This window comes from Equus przewalskii, chromosome 31 (assembly GCF_037783145.1).
Source record: "Equus przewalskii isolate Varuska chromosome 31, EquPr2, whole genome shotgun sequence".
Lineage (NCBI taxonomy): Eukaryota > Metazoa > Chordata > Mammalia > Perissodactyla > Equidae > Equus > Equus przewalskii.
This window is the reverse complement of record NC_091861.1, coordinates 8080328-8104057: the sequence shown is the minus strand read 5'-3', so window position 1 is coordinate 8104057 and position 23730 is coordinate 8080328. Positions and strand designations below refer to the sequence as shown.

The window sequence follows — 23730 nt, the reverse complement described above, 5'->3', positions numbered from 1 at the left end:
TAAAATGGAACTCAAAATTAATCCTTCATAAGGGTCAGATAAAAAGTACGGTTGCTTATACGTAGATTTCCAGAAATTGGCATGATGTATGAATAACACCACAGAGACAGATTTCACTATATTTAAAGTTCATACTCGATAAGGCCCTTTACCACACAATGTCCTTTATACCCTGCAAATACATAAAGGAAGATTTGAACTGTGTAAATGAGCTTAAGCATCTGAGTATGTTGTAGAACAAAGCAGAGCAAAATTAAATATTTATCATTCTCTTGACTGTAAGAGTAAGACAGTGTGTCAAGCTGGGCCAAGAGAAAATAAGAACCAAGAGGAAACACCCAAAAGTTATTTCAAACAAAAAGTAGATACATTACACACATTCCCTTTGTATACATTACTTAGTATTTAAGACTTTTATGAAATCTTTAAAGAACAGTGGTGTGATACGTAAACTTTGAAGTAATGAAGTTGTGGACTTTAAAAAGTGTTCTTCACATTCAATATAACTTATTTGAGAACCAACAGATTATTTCAGATGATTATCTAAGTGTCACAAACAAGCAACATGTATATACCGCAATTTTATTTCAATCGCACAAACGAAGTTAGCGTGTAGGAAATTTAAATGAAACAGTACGGTAAAAATAGCAGAGAACCGAAAGATCTAAACAGGAAGTACACCTAAAGCATGAGAATCCGACATTCATTAGTGTTTCATCTTCAGTTTTGAGTGACACTTGATGCTCGCAAATTTCGAAACAAACTTTGAAACCGTGATGTCTGTTCTGAAGAGATTTCAGCACCAGCACTAAGATTTGTACATTCAGTTGGTTTGCATTGACTGGTTAGCCATTGACAGAGCGTATGGTACAGATTTGTCACAGGTCAGATCACAGTGTTGAGGGAAGAAGTGCCTTCCTGTAATGAAAAAGGGCCCCTGAACTTCGCTCAGCGTAAGACATCCAATGTACACGAGCACGAAACCATCGGAATAAGGGGTTCCAAGGAACACAGTTTTGAGGAGGAAAATAACTTAAGCTTCTGTTTCCCATTTTAATTACTGAAATCTCTAACAATGACAAAACTGTCACGCCTGACAGTAAATATATAGAGTAATTCAATCAAACCTCTTGGAAAGAACACAGTTAGCAATCTGGGATAATGCAAAATGATGGAAAATAGAATGTGATTCGACACTGGTTCTTTTTGTCATTTTACACAGACATCGTGTCAATATTAGACCAAGGCACAAAACGTTTAGTGCATAAACCGGTTTCTTTTAAGATCTACCAATTTATTGTAGTCTTTTACCTTACTTTGGACCACTGTACCCAGTACTCTATCCTACCATAGACTATTTAACTTAACCAACAAAATCGAAAGTGATTTCTGACCAGATTTATAGGGGACATAAACGTTTGTATCATTAAAGTGTTTGCATAACCAAAAGTACAATAATAAAGATGAAAATGCCTCCTATTTCTTTTAGAAAATAGTACTTATAAGCCTTCACTACTATTGCATGACGGTGAATAGTTTATAGAAAAAAGAACTGTATTATTGAATTATGATAGCTCATCCATCACAGATTAATCTCAAAATGAAGTTTCTACAGAAACAAGAACTATTTTAACAAGGAAAAAAAATTCCCTCATTCCAACCTCTCTGCAGTGGTAGTGGCTGCAGAAGGGCAGCATTTAGAAAACTATGCTATCCACAAGCTCTGTCCTTATGAACCGAGAGGTAAGAAATCTAGAAAGCAGATGAAAATGGATTATGTCTCCAAAATTTTAGTAGAACTTCTGATAATCAAAGATTTCAAAGCAAATATGGCACATAACAACTCAAGCATAAATCAAGATGGAGAGCCTGGAGAATTTCTGATTTCCTAAATTTTCAAAAAGAAATCTATCATTGCAACATACAGGATTTCTCCCCTATTTTAATCTTACGAGTTTCGAAGAAAAGGGAGTGGATTACATACACGCCTGCCTGCGCACACCCACACGCACGCGCACACAAACACGTGCGCACCCACACAATGAGAACTTGGGTGTCTAATTCCTCTTCCCACCACCTAAGTCTCGCTTTATTTATTCAAAGAAAATCATGAAGAAGTCTTCATTGGTTTCCCTTTACCTAATGATTTCTGAGATCCTAAGGGCTGCCATCATTGTTAACTCTTGTATTTCAACATAACAAAGTTCAAAAGCAGCTTCGTTGTCAGGAACATGTACCTGGACACCTGTACAACTGCAGGGCCCCGAGGGGATGGCAACCGCCAAACCCGGGGTCGAGCCTCTGAGCTCCACAGTGAGAGGGGACTCGGGAAGCTCAGAGTCACGTTTCAGACCATCGAAATTACTGAAGTTAAAATACAAATAGCTGAAGACATGATGTAACAGATTAAGTACTTGGTTCTGTTAACATATTTACCAATTAAAGTCACAAAATATTCCTCATTATTATTCATGCAGGTAATTGAGAAAAAAAGATAGTGCAGAAGTTAACTTTAAATAAAAACTTATTCCTTCCCTTCCTCCCACTCCCCTATACTCTACAAAACGATCTCCCTGGGACTAGGCCTTGCAAAGGCCACTACGTATTAGTGTGACATGCATTACTGTCTGCAATTAAAAAAGCTAACTTTGTGGTGGTTGTAATTACGTTATAAAAATGTCCACATGCATAAATCTAAAAAAGGTTGAAAACCTACAGTAAATCTACAATATATTGTTTTACATTTGACCACTGGTTTGTGTTATGTAGGAGTCATAGATTTGGTAAAGCATTGTAACAATTTAGGAAGGCATCTAAATCTTTAAATTCTGGACGAATTTTATGTTTTAATCTACAAAATTGCATGAAGGCTAACTCGAGAGACTTCCTATCATTCTAAAATTCCTCAAGCTGGACAAGTCATTTTTAGGACACTTTCTGATAAATATCACCCTTGGAAAGCACATACAATTCCATTTGTTCCACATTTTATGATCTTAACCTACATCTCAATTATTCATGGAATATCAAATATGATAGGAAGACAAACCTGAGAGAAACATTTACAATACAATAGCATAACTTGCTAAATTCTTCATCAGCGCTCTCTGAAAAACACTTCTTAAGCCTTTTTCTTCTTTATTTTAGCAATGGACTGTGGGAAGTGTGCAATTTTTTTCTCGACATGAAAATATTTCAATGCACGGTGATCCTGTCTGACGGGTTTAGTATTTTCTGCATAACTGTCGTAGGAACTCTTACATGACTCTCTTCCATCCTGTTGAAAAGGTCAGAAAAAAGCAGCAAACTGGGAGGGAAATAGCTTATCACCAGAGTAAGAATGTCTGAAGGCTTTCAAACACGTTGGTTTTTCCCTCCTTCTGACTGTTTGTCTCCATTTTCTTCTTACAGCTCACAAAATCTAGGGGTTTGTTGTTTGTAGGTTTTTTCTTCTTTCTCCAGATTAAAGTCCTCTCTTCTCCTTAGTTTGTGGCTCTACGCGGTATTTGACTTGCTCAGTTCCTGCCTGATTGCTGGTAGGAAAAGGAAAAGTATTGAAAGCAAATATAATGATAAGGTAAAATAAATGAGTAATTCATTTTTAAGAAATGTTCATGATTGCACTCAAACTCCCAGTAATAAAAAGATACTCTGACCTTGCATCTTTCATTGCATAGACCTTTGTTTTCTTACCACAAAGATGACACTAATTTCTCTATGTGTGTATTTATTTATTCTCTCCCTTTTGTATACAAAACGAAAACACTGATTCTGTGGGCTCAAAACCAAGAGGCAGTGGGGTGGGATGGATGAGGGGAGGTGACCTAGAGAAAGGCTGGTTTGCCTGGCTTTCCGTCACCTGGAACTTAGGGATCTTGTTGGTCCCTAGTTTTACAAATGATTTCAATTAAATGAAGGAGCGAGAGATCCTCCCTCACACCCTCAGCCAAGCGAAGGGCAGGACACTGGCAAAGTAATTGTTTTATGCCCTCAAGTAATCAACTGGACACTTCCTTATCTGCATTTTCTTAAAAATGGCTATTTCTTAAACATCACTCTAGGGGCAGCGAATTTTTTTCAACACTCACCATCAATGAGTTCTTCTTTTAGCTTCGTTAATTCTTTTCTCATTTCATCTAAAATGTCCTAAAATATTAGAGAAAAACATCAGGAATACAGGAAAAAAAATACTGCTAAAAACACTCTTCTTCATATAAAATTTTAAGAATGTATGAAATACGACATGGGTTTTTTGTTTCCAGAGCCACACTTATGTCCTAGAAGACTAGCCTTGGTAAATTTAACAGTCTTCCCTTCCCAATCTCTGCTTATTCTGGCCTAGCCAGATATGAAACAGAATGGTTTCTCAAACTAAAATAATTACTCTGCCATCCAATGAAAGGCATGATTCAGATAATTTCTGGAAAAGACAATAGCTCTGCTTTTAATCTAGTCTTCTGGGAGCAGACTGAGAAGTGATGCAGAAAGAACTTTCAAGGAAGACAAGTCAACTGGACAATGAGCTCTTGGCACATCTGTCATCTGGACTGAAGTATGGTGATTCCTTAGGGGTCACCAAAGCTGCCAGATTATGTTTCCAGGAATCTAGGATTCCCCTGGAGGGTCCTCAGGGGCTGCTCAAATAGATGGAGATTAGGTGGATGGGATCCTCCTGGACCCGCTCTGTCCAATATGGCAGGCACCAGCCACACGTAGCTACTGAGCACTCGAAAGGGGCTCGTCTGAAATGAGATGCTCTGTAAGTGTGAAATATACACCAGATCTCAAAGATCTAGTATGAAGAAAATAATGCACAATAACTCATTAGCAATTTTAAAATATTGATTACATATTGAAATATTATTTTGGTTATATTAGGTTAAATAAAATATATTAAAATGAATTTCACCTGTTTCTCTGTACTTATTTCATGTGGCTACTAGAAATTTTAAATACTTCTGTGGCCCATGTTACACTTCTATGTATTAGTGATGCTCTGGACCCGCCTTCCTCCATGAAAACCACTCCATCTTCATATTTTTTGCAAAATCTCTAAGTTCAATTTGAAATAATGGACATTCTCCAATTAAAAATGATCAAGAACTGTATAATATGGAAGCTAAAAGGGCTACATGACAAGGTGACAAAATTTTAATGAGTGAAAAGAACATCTATCCTTCGGAGGGTTAGGTTCGAATTACGTGACTTCCTTTAGTATTGCACGTCTCAGGTAAAATGAAATTGCTCTGTGCTAAGCTTCATTTTTTTTAAAAAAACTTTCCATGTTTAAAATAAGGTTGAAAACTATCAATTAGTTTAATCCCTCCATTTCACCAGTGAGGAAACTGAGGCACAGAAATTAATACATGAACTAACAGATATACTTATTAAGATTAATCTTAAAATCAGTGCTAAAATCAAATCTATCCTCTCTTTTACTCCACTACTTCAGATAGCCAAGAACGGACCATATTTTAAAGTGTGTGCAAGTGCTTTATTTTAAAACATTTTGCAAGAAAAGAAAGCCATATTTAATACACAGGAAAACAAGGGCTTGATCATCAATGACCACACGGTTCCTTTTCAAATTATATAACTCAACTTAATTTTTCAAATAGTTTTGCAGTATAAAAATTAGGTTTATCTGAAATTACTGTTAGTATTTCTCTTTTTAATTGCTATTTAACTTGTATTTTGAACTCACATTACTACAAAATTATTGGTCCCTTTTTGAGTTCCAATTAAACACCTGCTAGTGTTTTAAACAATGAGTGATGGAATGGGGAAAATGGGCTTTGAAGAAAGATTTGGGCTCTAATCCTGACTCAAGTACTTACTTAGCTGTGGAACTGAGTAAATTTAACTTCTCTGAACCTTAGACATGCAGAAATTGAGTAGAAACATGACACGACTCCCATTAGGATTAGGAGACAATGTCACGTGAGAACCCAGCAAATGCCTGGCACTTACGTCCACCAGACAGTCAATAAATGGTTGTTTTGGTGATGAGAATAACCCCTATTTTCAGAGGCCATCCTGAAGGGCAGGGTGACAAGATGGAGATTAAATTCTGCATTACAGGCCCATCTGTACTCAGGTCTGCAAAACCGAGAGCCGTTTTACTAAGATGCACTGCCTTCCATTTCAAATCTTTTTAACACTACCAATTTTTTAAAAAACATTATTTTACCTCTTCTCGGAATAAAAGCTGCACAATCTCATCAGCTATCACTCCTTCCACTTTTTTCCCCTGAGTACACAGGTATTAAATATAATGCATATGTATCCAAAATAGGGACAACACCTTTTTTCTTCCTTATAAAGTTGAGATAATTGTCCGTATAGTTTGGTTACCTGTTTCCCCTAACACGAGAAAGTGTTCACAATTCGCTGTTCACTCTTCTCAGTCACGATTCCCTAACGCTGCAGGGCCCTCCCACACGCTGTGTATTCATATATTTCTATGGTCTTGTCTCAGCATCAACTCTTGGAAGTGAAACTGCTGAGTTCAAGGGTAAGACATTTATTTTTAAGGCTTTTGAATGTTTTCCCAAACTGCAAAGTGCCCATTTTTGCCAATGATAAGTGAAAAGTGCAAGCCTTTTTTTTTTTTACACAACTATACACCAGGCACTCACATTTAAAGTTCACAGTGCACCATTCAACCAGTGCGCCCACCCTCCACCACTGTTGGAACTTTATGTGAACTCACTGACGCAAAACATGAGGACTGAAAAAGGCAATACAGTGCTAACGCCACTAATGTTTAATTTGTATAAAAATGTCTTAACTCTATATTCTTTTCAAGTACATTCATGATCTGTCAAATATACGCATGTACATTTCTTAAAAAGAAACAAACAAAGGGGAGTTGCCACGGAGCACCCACCTGCTTCAGTCTGTCGTAGTCCAGCCCCTCCGTCTGGACTCCGTTGGCACTGGGCTGGGACGAGGGTGCAGATTTGGGTCTGTACAAACGAGATTTTCAGGACAGGTAAACAACACTTAGGATATTGAATGAGTTCATGAACAACTGCAAATTTACCAAACCAACACCAGATTTAAGTACATTTCTTAAATCACACTGTGTTAAAAAGTTAATTGTCAAAGCTGCAGGACTGATTAGAACATAAAGCAGAAAATATTTTTCACTTTTCTCAGTACTTTCAGTTATTTGTAAAGAAATCAGAAAGAGGCGATGAGATGACGGGACTCCTTCAGTAAAGAGTAGAAGATAGTGTCCTCTGGGCACGAGGCAGGTGACCAGGAGAGGTGAGCGTGCTGATCAAGACAGAGGTGAAAGGCCAGCTGAATACCCGAGGCCCACGGACACAATCTCATTTTCTCCTTCTTTTGAAATTGTGCATTGTCTACTAAATATCTGGAAAACCAATGGAAGGGAAAATATAAAGACTTGAATATTTTACACCAATATGGATCAGTTTGCAAATTCTAGGCCTTAATTTTCAGGAAAAAGACATTTTAGTAAGCATGATTTCTCTGTATATGCTTTATTCCATTTCAAGCATCAAAATAAATAAGAATGTTGGAAAAGTGATTATTAGATTAAAAGTATATTTATCTTGGGGCCAGCCCGGCAGCAGAGCCATTGAGTGTTCACACTATGCTTCAGTGGCCCAGGGATTGCGGGTGTGGGTCCTGAGTGCGGACCTACACACACGACTCATCAAGCCATGCTGTGGCGGAGTCCCACATAAGAAATAGAGGAAGACCAGCACAGATGTTAGCTTAGGGCCAATCTTCCTCACCAAAAACAACAAAACAAAACAACCTATATTCATCTCCAATTGGCTATGTGGCCAGTTCCAGATAAAGTTTTTATGGAGATGTCATCTGAATAGTGTTTCCAACTATTTCCCTAAAATTATTTTGTTTAAAAAAAAAAGGAATGCCAGACAGAAGCAGACTGTCAATTATTATTACACTTTCAAAAGTTTAGATGCTATTAAAAATTTTACATGAAGAAATAAGTCTTAGGGATTGGGTACTTTTTTTTTTTTTTTTAATAAGATTTTATTTTTTCCTTTTTCTCCCCAAAGCCCCCCGGTACATAGTTGTGTATTCTTCGTTGTGGGTTCTTCTAGTTGTGGCATGTGGGACGCCGCCTCAGCGTGGTCTGATGAGCAGTGCCATGTCCGCGCCCAGGATTCAAACTAACGAAACACTGGGCCGCCTGCAGCGGAGCGCGCGAACTTAACCACTCGGCCACGGGGCCAGCCCCTGGGATTGGGTACATTTTAAGCAAAAGTTTCAATATCAAATAAATCAGTCATGGCTCCCTCTCCAATTCTGGCAATAAGAGAAAATCCTAAGTGGAAAATCTAGAGTTTTGAATGAGTACTCCTCTATTTTCTGCGTTAATACAGTAAGCAGCCACTCTCTAGGGGCCATAAATCAATGCAAATGAAAACCATCAGTCAAGTCACATATTTTCCATTTTGCAGAGTACCCGTGGTTAGAAGTCTGAACCAAGACTCAACAGGTATAATAACTTTTTCAAAGTTATAATTTCATAATTCTTATAAGGCATATTATACTTCAAACCCACAGGCATAGTTTGTGAAGTTGAAATACTGAGTTAATTTGCTTTAATATCAAAACACATTACTGCTTAAAAGGTTGTTACGAAGCAAGTCAACCAATTTCACTTTATTAGACATCTGCTGCTCTGCTTATCTGAACAAGGAAACTAAGAACTTCCAGAAAGCTCCATTCAATAAGCACTGAGCCAAGCACTGGGGGGATATGAAGATTCTATGACGCATTTCCCTTCCTCTTGTGAGGAGACACCTTTATCCTTTGCTGGGAAGGCTGTTTAGTTCCAAAGTCACTGAAGATTTACTGAGATCTACCGTACGCAAGGCCCGGCGCTCTGTGCAGTCTGGCTGAGCAAATATCCTTGAAGGTGACACACTGTGCACTTCGTACACTGTGCTCTCTATTCCCGTGCTCCCGGATGGCAGTCTTCATTACTCCGCTTTTCTTTTCATATTTAAGTGGTACACTTGGCTAATTATTTTCGCCTCAGTTACATAATGAATACCTCCGAAATTCATGTGAATAACTATAGTCTGCTACTTAACCGGGTGGTATGTTATGAATATATCCATATTTACCAAACAATGCAAAAAATTATTGTTGTTATATAATAAACAATTGTGGAAACATGCAATGTTTAAAAAATTTAATTCATGCTAACATGCAATCCATTACCGCCGCCACCACCACCACCACCACCACGGTAATTAACTAAAGGGGGGAACTTTTCATACTGAGGGAAAGAAGTAATCACCACTTTTTAAAAAAAGGATTATCAACAACTTACCCCCGGGGCTACTATGTGTGAAAGCAGAAAGGCAACTGAGAGATTTACAATGGAAAATCTCACTGTCAAATGCTATTTTTCTCTCTATGTACTAGCAAATGAAAATAATTTTAGCAAAGAACAATTTGGCCAAATAGAGTCTGATTACAGAACTCCTTGCTCATTGCCATAGACGCCCCCTCCACAGACTATTTAATTCATGTTCCCAGTAGACTGGATGTGCATTTTTAAGAATACATGCACATAACAACTTGGGTATACTTCGATTATTTCTAACCTATGGGTTTTCAACATAATTGGTCATAAAATATGAAGGTTTTTCAGAAGTTTTTATTACTTTATCATGAGAATGTTGCCCCTAGAAGCTGACTATAAAATAACTGTAATATGATATTTAAGTCCCTATTCTGCCAAATTAGTTCTAAAAATATCTTAAGTATTTGAGGATTTTTAAAAATTGTCAAATTTTTTTTTAATTAAGAAAGAAATATATGGTTCATATCTTAAGTTTTCTCAATTAAAAAAAACATCTGCTCAGGATGTTAGACGTTGGGTTGTTAAAGATAATTTATTACAAAGTATCTCGGAAACAGATTTTCCTCAAAGAAAAAGGATGCACAAGTGTGGCTATAATACCGTCTGGCGTTCCAGTAACGACCAGCGCACGGTGTGCTCCTCCACTGTTTAAAAGCCACGTCGCACAAAGAGAACAGCCTTTAAAAGAAAGTGCAAGAGCTACGAACAGCCCGGGTCCACCTGGGGCCCCACTGCGTGTTTCCGAGGCGTTTACCACTTGTATCCATCCTAACCCGGCTAGAAACCGTGGCAGGGAAATGGATGCTAGGAAGTTTTTCTAATTAAAACCTCTTAGGATTTTCTTAAGTGTTCTACATAAAGCTAAATATGAAAGACTCAGTGTTCCTAATGGGCTCCCCGTGGTGATTACCCATCCACGCAGAAAAGCTCAGCCCTCCCCTCAGCAGGTTACTTAGTCCCAAGTCACAAAGGCACAGCAGGGTGATACCTGTGTAATGAATCATAGGACCTGTTGTCAAAAACAATCTGATTTTTCCTTGGAGAATCCCGTCTATGAAGGGGAAAAACCATTTAAAGGGGTATAAAATAGAACTTTTAAGAATAATTCTCATTATGTTACTGTTTTATAGGGTTTTAGCCACAGCAAACAAAGTAAGAACTGAAGGAGTCCATAAACCTTAAAACGATCCATGTTCCAACAAAAAAAGAAGATATTTGGAGACTAACCCTAGTTATGCGAGGATACTGTTTACTTGACAATTACAGAGAATTAAAAACATCATTATGCAATGCTTACTTTTATAGACTGATGACAGTGAAACCTACCCACACACAGATTCAACAAGTATCAAAACACAATCAAAGACGTGCTATCAGTGAACGTAAAGCTACAGACTCAAGTGAAAAGCACCATGAAAATCACTGCAGCTTCGAGTATACAAACTTAACTCTTCTCATGAGGCACGTGAAGAACTTCTGATCTTGAATATAAGATCTCTAAGCTCTTAACAAAATCGCAGGAAGAGCTCACAAACTTTCCAATGTTGCATTCCAGTCATAGTTTAAAGCATTTTTTAACTATGACATTCTTGCTTTTATTCTGCCATCTGACATCGTCACTTAATATATACAGCATAATGCAACATGTCATTTATATGACAGGATTAACCCGTCTGACCACAAACATAATTTTGACATGGACATTCGGAGGAGAAACAGCGGCTTTCAGTACCGCACGAGGATGAGGCACATGTCAATAAAAACATAAAATGGCCAATGTACTCCTTTCAGAAGGAACGGGGGAGATGACTTGGAAAGAAAAGCAATACCGTTCTTAATCTTTTAAACATATTTTAAAAATCTTTTAACATCTAAAACTGTTCGCAGTGAAATTTTAAGACATACATATCAGCGGTTGGATCAAACCTGTCAAAAGGTATGAGTGGCCAGGAAATAATCGGGCATTTCAGAATTTCTACTTGGGGAAAGGAGAGGAAAACCATGCACCAGAGTCAGAACATGATTTCAGTGCACTACTAGATAACAGTAACCAATATTCAATTAATCTATGTAAAAATAGTTTTTAAATGGTGACCTTTAGAACACTTATTAAATTTCCTTTGGAAGTCTGAAAAATCTTTCAAAGAATATTTTTTCCTTCACTAAACGAACCCAAACACATCAAGGGACATATTCCATTTGGAGCAGCCTTCTAAGATGCACCCTCTGCCGTGAACTCAGCTTTAGCTTTCGGCAGGCTCACGGTGGGACTCCTCTCCACGCGGCAGGGACGGACGAGGAGGAGAAAGAGCTCCTCCCCGTCACCACTCACATCTCAAAGGACTAATCATCGCAGTTCTGTTCTCTGACACATCCTGGATAACGAGGCCTCATAGCGTGCTACTGAAGAACATCCAGAACTATTAGACACGCATTAGAAGGCCACCTCAGTTAGGCATCTAGGAAACACAAAAATTTTTCTACTCTATCGAAACATGTCCACCAAGGGCAATTCCTGCATTTTCCTCTAAAGTCAAATACATTCATCTTTCAGTCACTTAGAAACTCCAAGCGTCTATACATTCAAAAAGGCCCAGTTTCCTCATGGAGCTTAAATAATTGTGTCATCACCAAATCTTTCCCTTACCAGCAGAAAGAACCACACAAAAATCAAATCCAAATGTTCAGATTCAGGCTAAGACAGAAGAGATTTGTGACAATATGAGGCCCTTCCTTGTATTTTTATTAGGTTTCTATAATTAGAGTCAAGTTTGCTTTTTATCAGGCAAATAGCTCAGAGAGAAAAGGCAAAAAACCTTTTAGTCTCTGAATACATACTTTTTCTGGGAAAAATGAGTCCTATAAACTATCTCATAAACCAAGAAAGGGTTTTATCCATGTTCAAGACCGGTGACATTACATTCAGTTACAATAATAAAGCATGCCTAGCTAAGGAGAGCTGGATTTGCTGACCGTGCCCAGGTGGCCCCTTGTAGAGAGACACCTTAACTAGCCTTGTTTCTGGGTATTAACTTCTCTAACCTGATTATATAGTGTCAACTGAGAGAGATATAAATCTTTCCACTTTACAAATTCAAAGTTTTAGATTTTACGTTGCTCTCTCTTAAACCCTGTAGTCTTTTCTCTCCAGCTGCTTTTCAGTTTTAAACATAAAAATTTCTCTCCACAATTACATTTACAAAATGAAGGATGTCACGGAGATTAATGGGGAACTGCGAATATATACATTACATAATATAATGGCTTAATGTTAAACTTCCTGAGAGTGATAATGCTCTTGGGGTCACATGGAGAACACCCTGGTTATTAGGAAAATGTTCAAGTATTCAGGTTGATGCAGCACATATTTGTAAAGTGTTCCCCAACTATTCAGAGGGAAAAAAGTGTGGATGTATAGGTAAGAGTTCAAGCAAATGTGGCAGAATGTTAATATAACTGGTGGATCTAGGTGACGGGTACATGGGTGTTCACGATGCTGTTTTCTCAACTTATCTGTAGTTTTGAATTTTTCAAAATTAAAACACTGGGAAGAATAAAAGCTATCTAAAAATTTGAGAGAAACTGTCAGATAATAATAAGCATACGGTAGAATTTAAGACAATCACTAGTAAAAATATCATGGGGCTCAGTGGTTGTCCAACAATAGGATTATAGTGTCTTCTTTGCTCCTTGTACAATTTCCGATCTACCGTTTGATTTTTTTCTACAATAAAGATGCAGATGTTAATTTCTCTTTCGACACAAATGTAACAAAGTTGATACCTGGAGATGACGGGCGACTTGCTGCCATTCATTGTGTTTGTTCTTTCCCAAGGTTTTCTCGTTGGTTCTTTAAAAATAAAGAACATAAGTTAGTAACTATCTTATATGTTCCCAGAGATATTGTAAAACAAATAACAAAATACTAAATCTCAATATCATGTTAATGTAGCAATATAGATAAAAATTTTTTAATTTTAATTCTGAACTTTAAACTCTATACAGATTCTAAATTGTATTAATTTCAGACCTCAAAATGAAAAGAAATAAGCAAGTGAGACAAGCTTCCTTAGGAAAAACTTAGATTAAGTCTAAAGTACTATCATTCTAGGGCCAGCCCCGGCAGCCCCGTGGCTCAGTTCGGTGCGCCCAGGTTCCAACGCCACTCATCGGCGTCCACACTGTGGAGGTGTCCCACATACACAAAGAAGACTGGCACAGATGTTAGCTCAGGGCGAATCTTCCTCAGCAAAATAATAATAATAATAACCAAATCTATACACCAGAGGGTAAGAGATTCTCTAGTACAGATACGATAATAGGAATAAGAACAGGATAATTTTAATTGGAATGGAATAGTATAAATTATTTGAAATTAATAAGGATAGTTAAATTTGTTAGATGGGGTAGTATTGACTATACTATTTACTAAACTACTTTTAGTGCCAGCGGTAAAACAAAAAGTATAATCTTTAATATGTTCATGTACTTCAGTATTTAATCTAAATTCAAATAGCCCTCTTGAAAAAAAAATTCAAACAACTCAACACAAACTTCAGAATCAAGTTCTACTGTACTTCCTTGATGCTCAAACAACCAATACTCGGGACTTAGTGGACAACTCCAGCTAAATATAAATAAGCTCAGGCTAAGCTCTTATTACAGAAGACCTACACAGTGACGCACTGGTCAGCAGTCTACGGTGCTGTGAACCGGTGCTCTAATTTGGGCCGACCCACTGAGGCATCACAGGCCTCACTCACGACTGGGTGACACTGGGAGTGGCATCCTGTCATGGAAGGAAGCATCTGGGCCACATGGGAATCGAGTCTAAGTCTGAGTAGTGATCTCACTGCCCAGTTTTCCATTCCTTTTCTTTTTTCCTGAGAAAGACTGTCCCTGAGCTAACATCTGTGCCCATCTTCCTCTATTTTATGTATGGGATGCTGCCACAGCATGGCTTGATGAGTGGTGTAGGTCCCCGCCTGGGATCCGAACGCGCGAACCCCAGGTTGCTGAAGCAGAGCGCGTGAACTTCACCTCTACGCCCGTCACTGCCCAGCTTTAACCAGGAAACTCTCCACTGAGTTCCAATGTGGCCCCTCAGCTGGCTTCTGCACGTTCTCACCGACATAGCTCATCCTCTCTTCAGTCTACACAGATGCAAAACTAAACTCAAACCCGCCCAGGAAACACGGCCTTTGGTGTGGATTTCTGCCGAGTTCAGTCACGTGGTGTGAAACCTTAGTCGGCACTGATCTTGCTTTACTCCTCTCTTCAATCAATCATCAACTCTCCCCTTCAAATTACACTTTGCCATTCCTTCTTTTGTATTCTAACCGCTAACACATCTCTCAGTGACCACCACAGAGCAGGCCAGGGGACATCAGCTAAGCAGAGGAGGTCCAGGACAGACAGAATCAGAAATACACCCACAAAACACCAGCCAGAGGAGGCGAAGAGGGAAGTCCTGAACGACACTCAAGGACAACTGGACAGGCAGGGGAATGGTCATCAGGACATCGTCGCCAAAGAAGAGGTAGGCGACGAGATGAGGAAATAACTCCAAGGCACCAAGAGGTAGCGAGTGCTGCCGTTTAACGGCTGGCTGAGGTCCCTTCTCAATCGGCCAAACCAGAACTATTTAACCTTAAGAGAGCTGCTCTGGTTTTGAGGAAGAGCAGGTCAGTTCAGCTCCACAGGGAGAGCGGTCCCCTTCTCTCCACGGGGCTCCAGGCTGCTCTCAGGAGGAAGGACAGAGGCTGGGCTACCTCCACCAGGATCCCTACTGGCACCAGTTCCCCTATCTCGGTCCTGCTCACAGCTGCCATTTTAATGTTCCTGAAACAGCTTCAGCTGGTCATCAACTCGGTCCTCTCAGGATAAAGTCTAAGCTCCTGATCTCCCATAAAAGGCTTTCAACGTTTTGGTTCTAACTCACTTTTCCAACCTTTTCCCCCAATCCGCCTCAAAAAGAATTCTCTGTTCTAGGCAGGCAAGTCTACTTAGCATTTCCTGGTCTCTTCTTGCTCCTCTCCAGCCCCCCTTCTTTGCTCACGCTACGCCCACTTCCTGACGTATCACCCCTCCTCTGCTTTCAGCCAAACTACATACTCTTCAAGCCACAGCAAAATGTCCTATTTCTCTCCAAAGACGACCGAGGCCACTCCAAACTCTAGGACCCCCTCCCTCTTTGACACATTATTTAACGTTCAACATGTGGTCATGAAAGATTAGCTTTTCACTTGTCTGTGTCTTGACTTCCCAGGAACTCTAGAGTTTCTCGTGCTCAGGGCAGCAATTTCACTTCTTTTTGGCCTGTCAAGTGTCTGACACAGGCCAATTACAAAAAAAAAAAAAAAAAAACACCTGAATGAAACAAGTGAAAAAAGAAGCCCCCAGTCGTGCTGAACGAATCCCTGATTTTATACATACGGCACACACGATGCAAACACACACACACCATCCATGCTTTAGTTTTCCGTCTTTTAAATAAGGAGATATATATGAGGCAAGGAATTCTTAACTTGGGGTCCATGGCTAACCTTTAATTAATTCATGAACATTTTGAAATTATGAGCAAATTTATATAAATATTCCCTGGGGAGAGGATTCACAGCTCTTTTCAAATCCTAAAGGCTTCTGTGACCCCAAATTACAGTTGAGTTCCAAAATATCTGCGGTCTTAAAAACAGCATATATAATTAATTTTGGCTGATAGAAGAAAAATAAAGCTAAAATCAGTGGGTCACAAACTAGAGAATTTTTGACGAAAATTAATGTAAACTGACTTGAGTCCTTTTCAGAGGAAAAACAAGGAGAGCTGAGGAAAAATAGCTCACAAATCCACAATGTACCTATAATTCAGCAATCAAAAGACTACTCCACAGTCTCGATTCAATAACGAGAATGAGAGGTTGGGGCTTTTTCGTTGCAAATGGGTTAAAATCACAAAAACCGAAGTATCTTTTCTAAAAAGTGGAATCTGGAGGCAGCTGGGGGTCTCCAAATCACGACGTAGGAATTAATACAGATATTTCTCTAAAATGGTTACCTATGGATCATTCTAGATATTAATTCATCAAAATCATCAAATTTATTTATGTGATCTAATTCCAAATTGGATGAAGAGGTGAATAGATAGTCCAGCTCTTAGCCTTTCAGTCAAATATGAAGAAATGACATGTACATTTGTAACAATCTCATATTCTCATCACAGATACAGTACTAAGTGCCTCCAGTGAAATATATTTTGTTAATATTCTAAGTAATATATTCTATGTCCAAGAGTTGTCAATGTCACAAATTTCACCAAATTCAAGAACATTTCCCAAAAGCTTTAAGGAGATTTTTTTCTACCTTACAAATTAGAAGCTTTATTTCCTTGATTATCAATATCACCCAAATGAATGTTAAAATGACAAGCTTCTCAATTTGAGAATGTTCTGAAATAGACTTCAATGCTAGCTGACACACTTACTTAATCTTTACCCTCAAGAATCAATTATTAAAAATACTTCCCTTTTCACCTGATAATGTATTTTTCTTTGTTTTACTGAACGATGTCAAATCATTAACAATAATACACATGGAATCTGTAAAAATTATGATTTTCAAAGACACAGTCATCAGGAAAGAACTCTGGGTTTTACCGGGTCTCCCAAAATCAGAAAGGAATTAATAGCTATTTCCGGGATCAGAAAGGCAGAGGGAAAAACGTCAGTGCTTTCAAGCGTGAACAAAGAACCTGAACATTTCAGTGACCACGCAGTCACTTGATCCAAACGTGGGGAAATTGGGATTTTTAACTGGGGAGTAGTAATATTTAGAGAAAGTTTTTAGGTTAAAACACATCTCTTGAACTTACCAGGTGTACTTGTTGAAGACGCCTTAGAAGTCACAGGCTCTGAGTCTTCCTAAATGAACAGAAATATGTATTAATGACATCAGATCAAGGAGACGCCTGTTGTACATATTTACTGTTTAAATTTCCATGTCCAGCCTTCTTTCTGCCACTCCCACCTTCCCTTCATCAATCTTCTCTCCCTCTCTCCAAGTTCAGGCTCTTTCTTCTCCTACCCTCCTACATTCCCCACGGCTCCTTCCTCGTGTGTTGTCATGGAGCACTGCACCAGCCAATGTTACTGAGCCAGATCTAAGGGACAGACTTGAGGAATGGACCAAAGAAGGCTAATACAGCAGGGAAAACAATTATATCATTTGTCAAACACCCATACATAGAACAGAGAAAGCAGTTTGCCCAGGTGAACTGGGGAGGGGGCACGAAGGTTACACTCAAGCTAACGACCACAGGGCTCCTGGGGGAAATATCTGAAAACCGTTCACTTCGCTTCATTCCTTCACTTTAAATGCAAAGAAACTGAAACTCTAAGAGTAAAAAAGAAAAAAACCTGGTAGCAGGTCATGTACTCATTTACTGGTGGGCTTAGGTATGGTTCTAAACTCTACAGGTTTGAACTTGAGTGTTTTTCCCATAACTCCACACATTCAACCCATTTTACTAAAAGGACCATTAAAAATTTGCTCAAAACAAGCGATTTTTAATATCTGAGGAGTTAAAAACAAGTAATTGTGAACTCAAATTAATGAAATTCACACTAATCTTTGACACGATTTCCTGAATGAGGTGTTCCTGAATTTCACATTTTTACGTGTAGTAGACTATAACTTACATTTTTGTCCTCTTTTTGATCTGTGTCTATTGTTGATCCCTTTTCAGCAATTCTTCTCCTAGAAAGAAGGTAAACTGCATTTTTTAAAAAGTCATCCAACTCTTAGTGTTAAAACTACTTCTTCAAAAGGGAAGAATTGCATCTAGTTAAATTATATTTGAATAAAATTAACAAAATCCTCTCAATTCTGGAGACATCCACACAATTTCTCACTTACCTCCTGGCCAGCAGGGCACTCATTTCTTCCATTAAACCACTACCCCCTAAAGGAAGGGGTCCATTTCCACGACCTGAATCTGTTTTAGATGAGGCCGAATTCACGCCAATGGTACTCCCTCCGCTTGGGACAGAGGCATCCTCCATCTTAATGAGAATATACATCATCATAAACTCCTATGTTAGACAATCCTACATTTATTAATAGATTACATTCAAAACAGAAGGAGACATCAGCATGAACGTCAATAAACACAGTTAAATATTATTATTATTCTGCTGGGAAAGGCTTGCCCTGAGCTAACATCTGTTGCCAATCTTCCTCTTTTTTTTTCCCCTCCCCAAAGCCCCAGCACATAGGTGTATGCTCCAGTTCTAATTCCTTCTAGTTCTTCTGTGTGCGCTGCCACCACAGCATGGCTACTGACAGGCAAGCGGTGTGGCTGCAAGATGGGGAACCAAATCCAGGCCACTAAAGTGGTGAGAGCACCGAACTTCAACCACTAGGCCATGAGGGCTGGCTCTAAATATCATTTTGTACATTTTCTTAAGAACCAATGGAGTAAAGAGCATTGACTTTATATCAATGGCAGTTTTATAAAAGGTAACATTACAATGGGACGAAATGCTAATATCACCAGGTGTCTCGTGTGATACACTGAAGAGGACATGTTACTTCGGTGGTAAAAAATGCATCACCCAAATCTAATCTTGAGGAAACACCAGACAAACCAAACTAAATGATATTCTAAAAAGTAATTGCTTTATGGTATTCAAAAATGTCAATATCATGAAAGAAAGATTAAGGAATTCTAACAGATTAAAGTAAGATAAAGACATATTACAACTACATGTAATGAGTGATCTTAGATGAAAAAAACATCTGCCATAAAAGACATTATGGGACAATAGACGGACTTTAAATAGATTTGTAGATTACAGTATTCTAGCAATGCTAAATTTCTTGGTTTTGATAATTATACTGTGGTCATGTAGGTGACTGTCCTTGTTCTTACAAAATACACACTGAGGCATTTAGGGAAATGGGGCACAGTGTCTGACTTCCTCTCAATTCAGACAAAAAGAGAGCGTTTATAGAGAAGCAAATGTAGACAAAGAAAGAATAAAGCAAACGTGGTCAAATGTTAAGTGGTGAATCTGGCTGGTGGTTTTACAGAAACTCTTTATATTATTCTTAGGACTTTTCTGTAAGTTTAAATTATTTCAAATTTTTTAATCGATGAAGTTAATAAGCTTCATAAAATTAGAATACAATAAATTCAGTATTTTAGATATTGAGACAGGATAAGACATATATAAAAAATACAATCATTTGGAAATGCATTTACCCGCGACACTTTCCTAAGCTTTGCTCCAGCAATTGCAGCTGCAAGTCCAGTTAAAGGGCGATTGTCTTCCGACATGGATGCCGCAAAAAATCCAGATGCAGGGAGAGGAGGAGCGGGCGGTGGTGGAGGCGGAGGGGGGACTTGGTTAGGAAGAGGGGGTGGCGGAGGTGGAGGCGGAGGCCCTGAGGATGGAAGAGGAGGGGGTGGAGGGGGTCCTGGGGGTGGAGGGAGTGTGGCTGAAGCCTGGGCAGGACCTGGTGGGAGGGGAGGCGGGGGTGGAGGTGCAGGTGGTCCCAAGACAATGCCTGAGAGATAGAAACGTTAAATAAGACCATCAACATTAGAGCTAAGTGATAATATTTTATGAGGAAAGGTATGCAGAATGCCAAGCTAAATTAAACTCACTCAAACGTTACTACCTGTTAACGAGTTCCATTTACCATAATGTTTTAAGTCTAGATCAGTATTAAAAAGATACTGAAATGTAAAGCCGAAGTGTATAACTACTTACACACTTTATTAATAGAACTATGCAATAGATTTAATTAGATTTTTTGGTTGTTGTTCATGGGGATTTGCTAAATAAACAAAATAAACCCTTCTAAAGTTTGGGAGGGAGGCAGCCTCCGTAAAAAGTAAACTAGTGTACATGACGGCAGTTAGTGCTATTTGAACTAAGAGAGCCAAAGTAATCTGTGCAGACCTTAATTCTGGACACAATAAACCCCACAATAGTGAACACGTATATTACTTGTTTATAGATAGCCAAAGTGACTGGAGTGAGAATACGAAGTGGGGGTGGGTCCCAGGCTTCAATTTCTCAAAACATTCCACGTCTAAATCCAATGTGCGGCGAGAGCTGAGAATCACCAACGTAAAGGAATCTACTAGTACAACGCAAAACCTCAGGCTAACTATCAGAAATAATTAAATGCCATGGAATTTGAAGTGCAGAGTTTTTTCAGCCTGGAAGACGGGTGGTAAGAGAGAAATGTCCAAATCTGGTGCAGTCCACAAAGGGAGTGAACAAGAACTTATTTACTATCAGGAGACTGAACTAGCCGGTACTCTTTTCCTTAAAAGCTTAAATGGGCGTTTTAGGACAAATAAAATGCTATTTGTACACTGAGTGGAAAATTTTTTTAAGCTGCTAACTTTGAGCAGTTACACAAGCTGAAAACAAAAATTGCTCAACGAAGAGTACTACGGGGCACCAGGCTGTCAATCTGCCCCGCGTCCCTGGAGCTCTGAGGACAGAGCACGAAGGCCACTTCACCTATCAGCGGACTGTGCCTCTGCAGCCCAGCAGTCCCGTCACAGCGATAACTGAAGCGCACGGTTCAAGGTATATGCAAATCCGCTCAGTCAACAGGAAAAACAGATACACAGCAATAACAACCCTTGGTACTTTATCTTAAGAACTAAGGTTTTTTAAAAGAGGTGTGTTTAAATCCAGACTATGACACTGTTTCTTTGTAAGTACCAATTTGTTGTCGTATTCCTTCCTGTAATTCTTGCTAAATCCTATTAAAAAAAAGAGGAGGAGGAGGAGGTCGCTGGACATCTTCTTATTTACTTACAGAACCAGGTCCTTCTGTGCTTACAAATAATCCATCTTAGAGGACTGCATCCTCCCTGCCCTGCTGCCATGACAGTGAGGTTCAGGCATGGGGAAGGGACACTACAGAGGAGGCTACTCTCCCAACGATCCCTTCAGCCTGTTACTTCTCATGATTCTGGACCCTCAAAACTGGAGGGTCTATTTTGAGGGTTTCAAAAATGGAACCCTTTGGGACATATGTCAAGCCTGCCACCCTCCAGCCCTCCTGCAGTCAGGCTGCTCCAATCCCTGGAAAGTCCAATATGGGAGGCCCAGCACAGGAGAGCCCAAGATGAAACAGGTCCACCATCAGAACTGTTCCAGAGGGGCCTCCAGGAAGATGTACACGATGATTACAGTTGGGCACTAAATCTCTAAGTTTCCCAGAAATTAAAAGAAGACAAGTTAGGCCATAAATTTATTACACAGATCAAATGAGTCACGTAATGTTTTCCTAGTGAAATTTTTAAAAAATGTATTATGAAGGCCCTTAAATACTGGAAAACACCTCCAATTATGATACTACAGAAGATACCAAAATCTAGTTCAATATGGAAATTCCTCACATCGATCCTTTAAATGCAATTAATTCAAGAGAGAAAAAAAAACATTCATTTTCTTTTTTTTTTTTTTTTGGTGAGGAAGATGGGCCCTGAGCTAACATCTGTGCAATCTCCCTCTATTTTGTATGTAGGACACTGCCACAGCATGGCTTGATGAGTGGTGTGTAGGTCCGTGCCCGGGATCCAAACCCAAGAACCCCGGGCTGCTGAAGTGAAGCATGTGAACTTAACCACTACACCCCCGGGCTGGCCCTGCTTTAACTTGTTAAATTACAAAAAATATGGTACTACGGCATAAAGATGTTCAATCATCAAAACCATCCTCCCCACTCTTCCAGGCAGTTAAAGTTGCCGATGTGGAATACTTTCAAGTGGTTAGCTGTCAGCGGCAATGACGGAAGCCTTACCCTGTTGGGCTGGAGTCTCGGCCGGCTGAGAGGCTGCCTGCAAGCCTGGCTCAGAAGCAGAGGAGTCTCCCAGCACAGAGTTTAGAGGAGTCTCCACAGAGGCGGGGGCAGCTGCAGGGGGAGAAGGGAGAACACTAGGCTTGGATGAGGGAGTTGAGGCAACGGGGGTGCTCGGAGGAGGAGAGGCTTGAGATCCACAGTGTGCGAGTGGCGCGAGGGAAGGCAGTGGAGGTGGCGGAGGCGGCGCTGCGGGCCCCGAGGTAGGCGGTGGAGACACTGGGTATGCTACCGAGTCAAGCAGCCCGTTGGGTGCGGTTGGTGATGGAGGCATTTGGGGCACAGGAGAAGAAACACAAACAGGGAGGACAGGCCTTGGACCCGTAGCTTTGCCTGGGGGGCTGCTAATCATGACTGGAGGAGACGGAGGGAGGGGCGAGAAATTGGAAGGAGACCAGGCACAGGGCTTCGCAGCTGGAGGCTGAGAGGAGGGTGTGTTCACAGGAGAAGAAGGCCGAGAGTTTCTGTTCAGAGGACGAGGAACTGTAGCGTAATGGGGAAGAACAGGGTGGAAGGCTGAACCTAGAGATGTTGCAAAACGGGTCGCTGGGTGTCGAAGTGGTGGTGTGGGGGGTGTGGAAGTAGGTGGCAAAGCGGTCACTACGGCATAGTCAGGAGTGGCCTCTGATACTGGAGCTGAGATGACTTTAGCATATGATGGAGGAGGTGCTGAAGGAGGCTGGCAACTGGCATACTCAGGAAGTGGAGCACTATACAGGGAGCTGTCTGAAGATGGAGCTGGGCAGAGGTGGGAAGCGGCAGCAAGAGACAGGGTAAAAAAGGAGAGAGAAAAAGGGAGCGAGTGAAGCCACGAAACCAGCATTCAGACGGAATGTACAAACGCACACTACAGTTAGTACAGAGAATTAGCCACAAAGTGCAAACACCTAATCTCACCCCAGAATACTGTAACTTATAAACACATTTTGAGATCCAGAAGAGGACGAAATAAGTTTTGTTTTTATCTAACAAGTAGATTGATAAATTACATCGATTAGTTTAACCTTTACAAGAAAAAGACAGTAGTCTTAATTTTCATTATTTAGTCCACTAGGAGGACGTTAAGATTACATGAATAGGACCACAAGCAGAAGAAGAAGTTTAGTTGTTTTTTTCAAAACAACAAATAGCAAAACTGGCAAATATTTATTATAAAAGGCTAGGAACCCGCTATTCAGTGTTTATTTGCAGAAAAGTTTTGTTTTGCTGGCTATAACACCAGAAAATAGTTAGGCAGTTAAAAATAAATGCATTAACTCAAACAACAGACCAGTCAACCAATATTGAATCAACCCACATCGAGACTTTTCACATAAGCTACATGGAATAAAAAAATAATTCTTAAATCCTATAATAAATGTTAATTTTAATGAATGTAAAAATATCTCAAACTTTCAGTTATATCTTAACCCTTAGGGTCCTTCAATAAATTATATAAATAAGTAAATCCATCAGATCTAGTA

At 39.6% G+C, this 23730-nt stretch overlaps 1 protein-coding gene across 19 annotated transcripts in view; it reads right to left on the bottom strand.

Annotated features, from left to right (window-relative positions):
* Window positions 1-566: 566 nt before the first annotated feature.
* ENAH (ENAH actin regulator) overlaps window positions 567-23730 on the bottom strand; it is a 144056-nt gene continuing 120892 nt past the window's right edge. For 5 of the 19 annotated variants that reach the window (XM_070602464.1, XM_070602470.1, XM_070602468.1 and 2 more), the window contains 10 exons: window positions 22211-23005; window positions 19641-19945; window positions 18293-18438; window positions 18076-18133; window positions 17250-17298; window positions 13166-13232; window positions 10371-10433; window positions 6890-6968; window positions 4089-4146; window positions 567-3533 (listed from right to left, as the gene is read on the bottom strand). In XM_070602464.1, the coding sequence (XP_070458565.1) occupies window positions 3496-3533; window positions 4089-4146; window positions 6890-6968; window positions 10371-10433; window positions 13166-13232; window positions 17250-17298; window positions 18076-18133; window positions 18293-18438; window positions 19641-19945; window positions 22211-23005 (1658 nt within the window). In that variant the 3' untranslated portion in view covers window positions 567-3495. The remainder of the gene's footprint in view (window positions 3534-4088; window positions 4147-6889; window positions 6969-10370; window positions 10434-13165; window positions 13233-17249; window positions 17299-18075; window positions 18134-18292; window positions 18439-19640; window positions 19946-22210; window positions 23006-23730) is intronic. The other 14 variants (XM_070602472.1, XM_070602471.1, XM_070602466.1 and 11 more) reach the window with 5 other exon arrangements.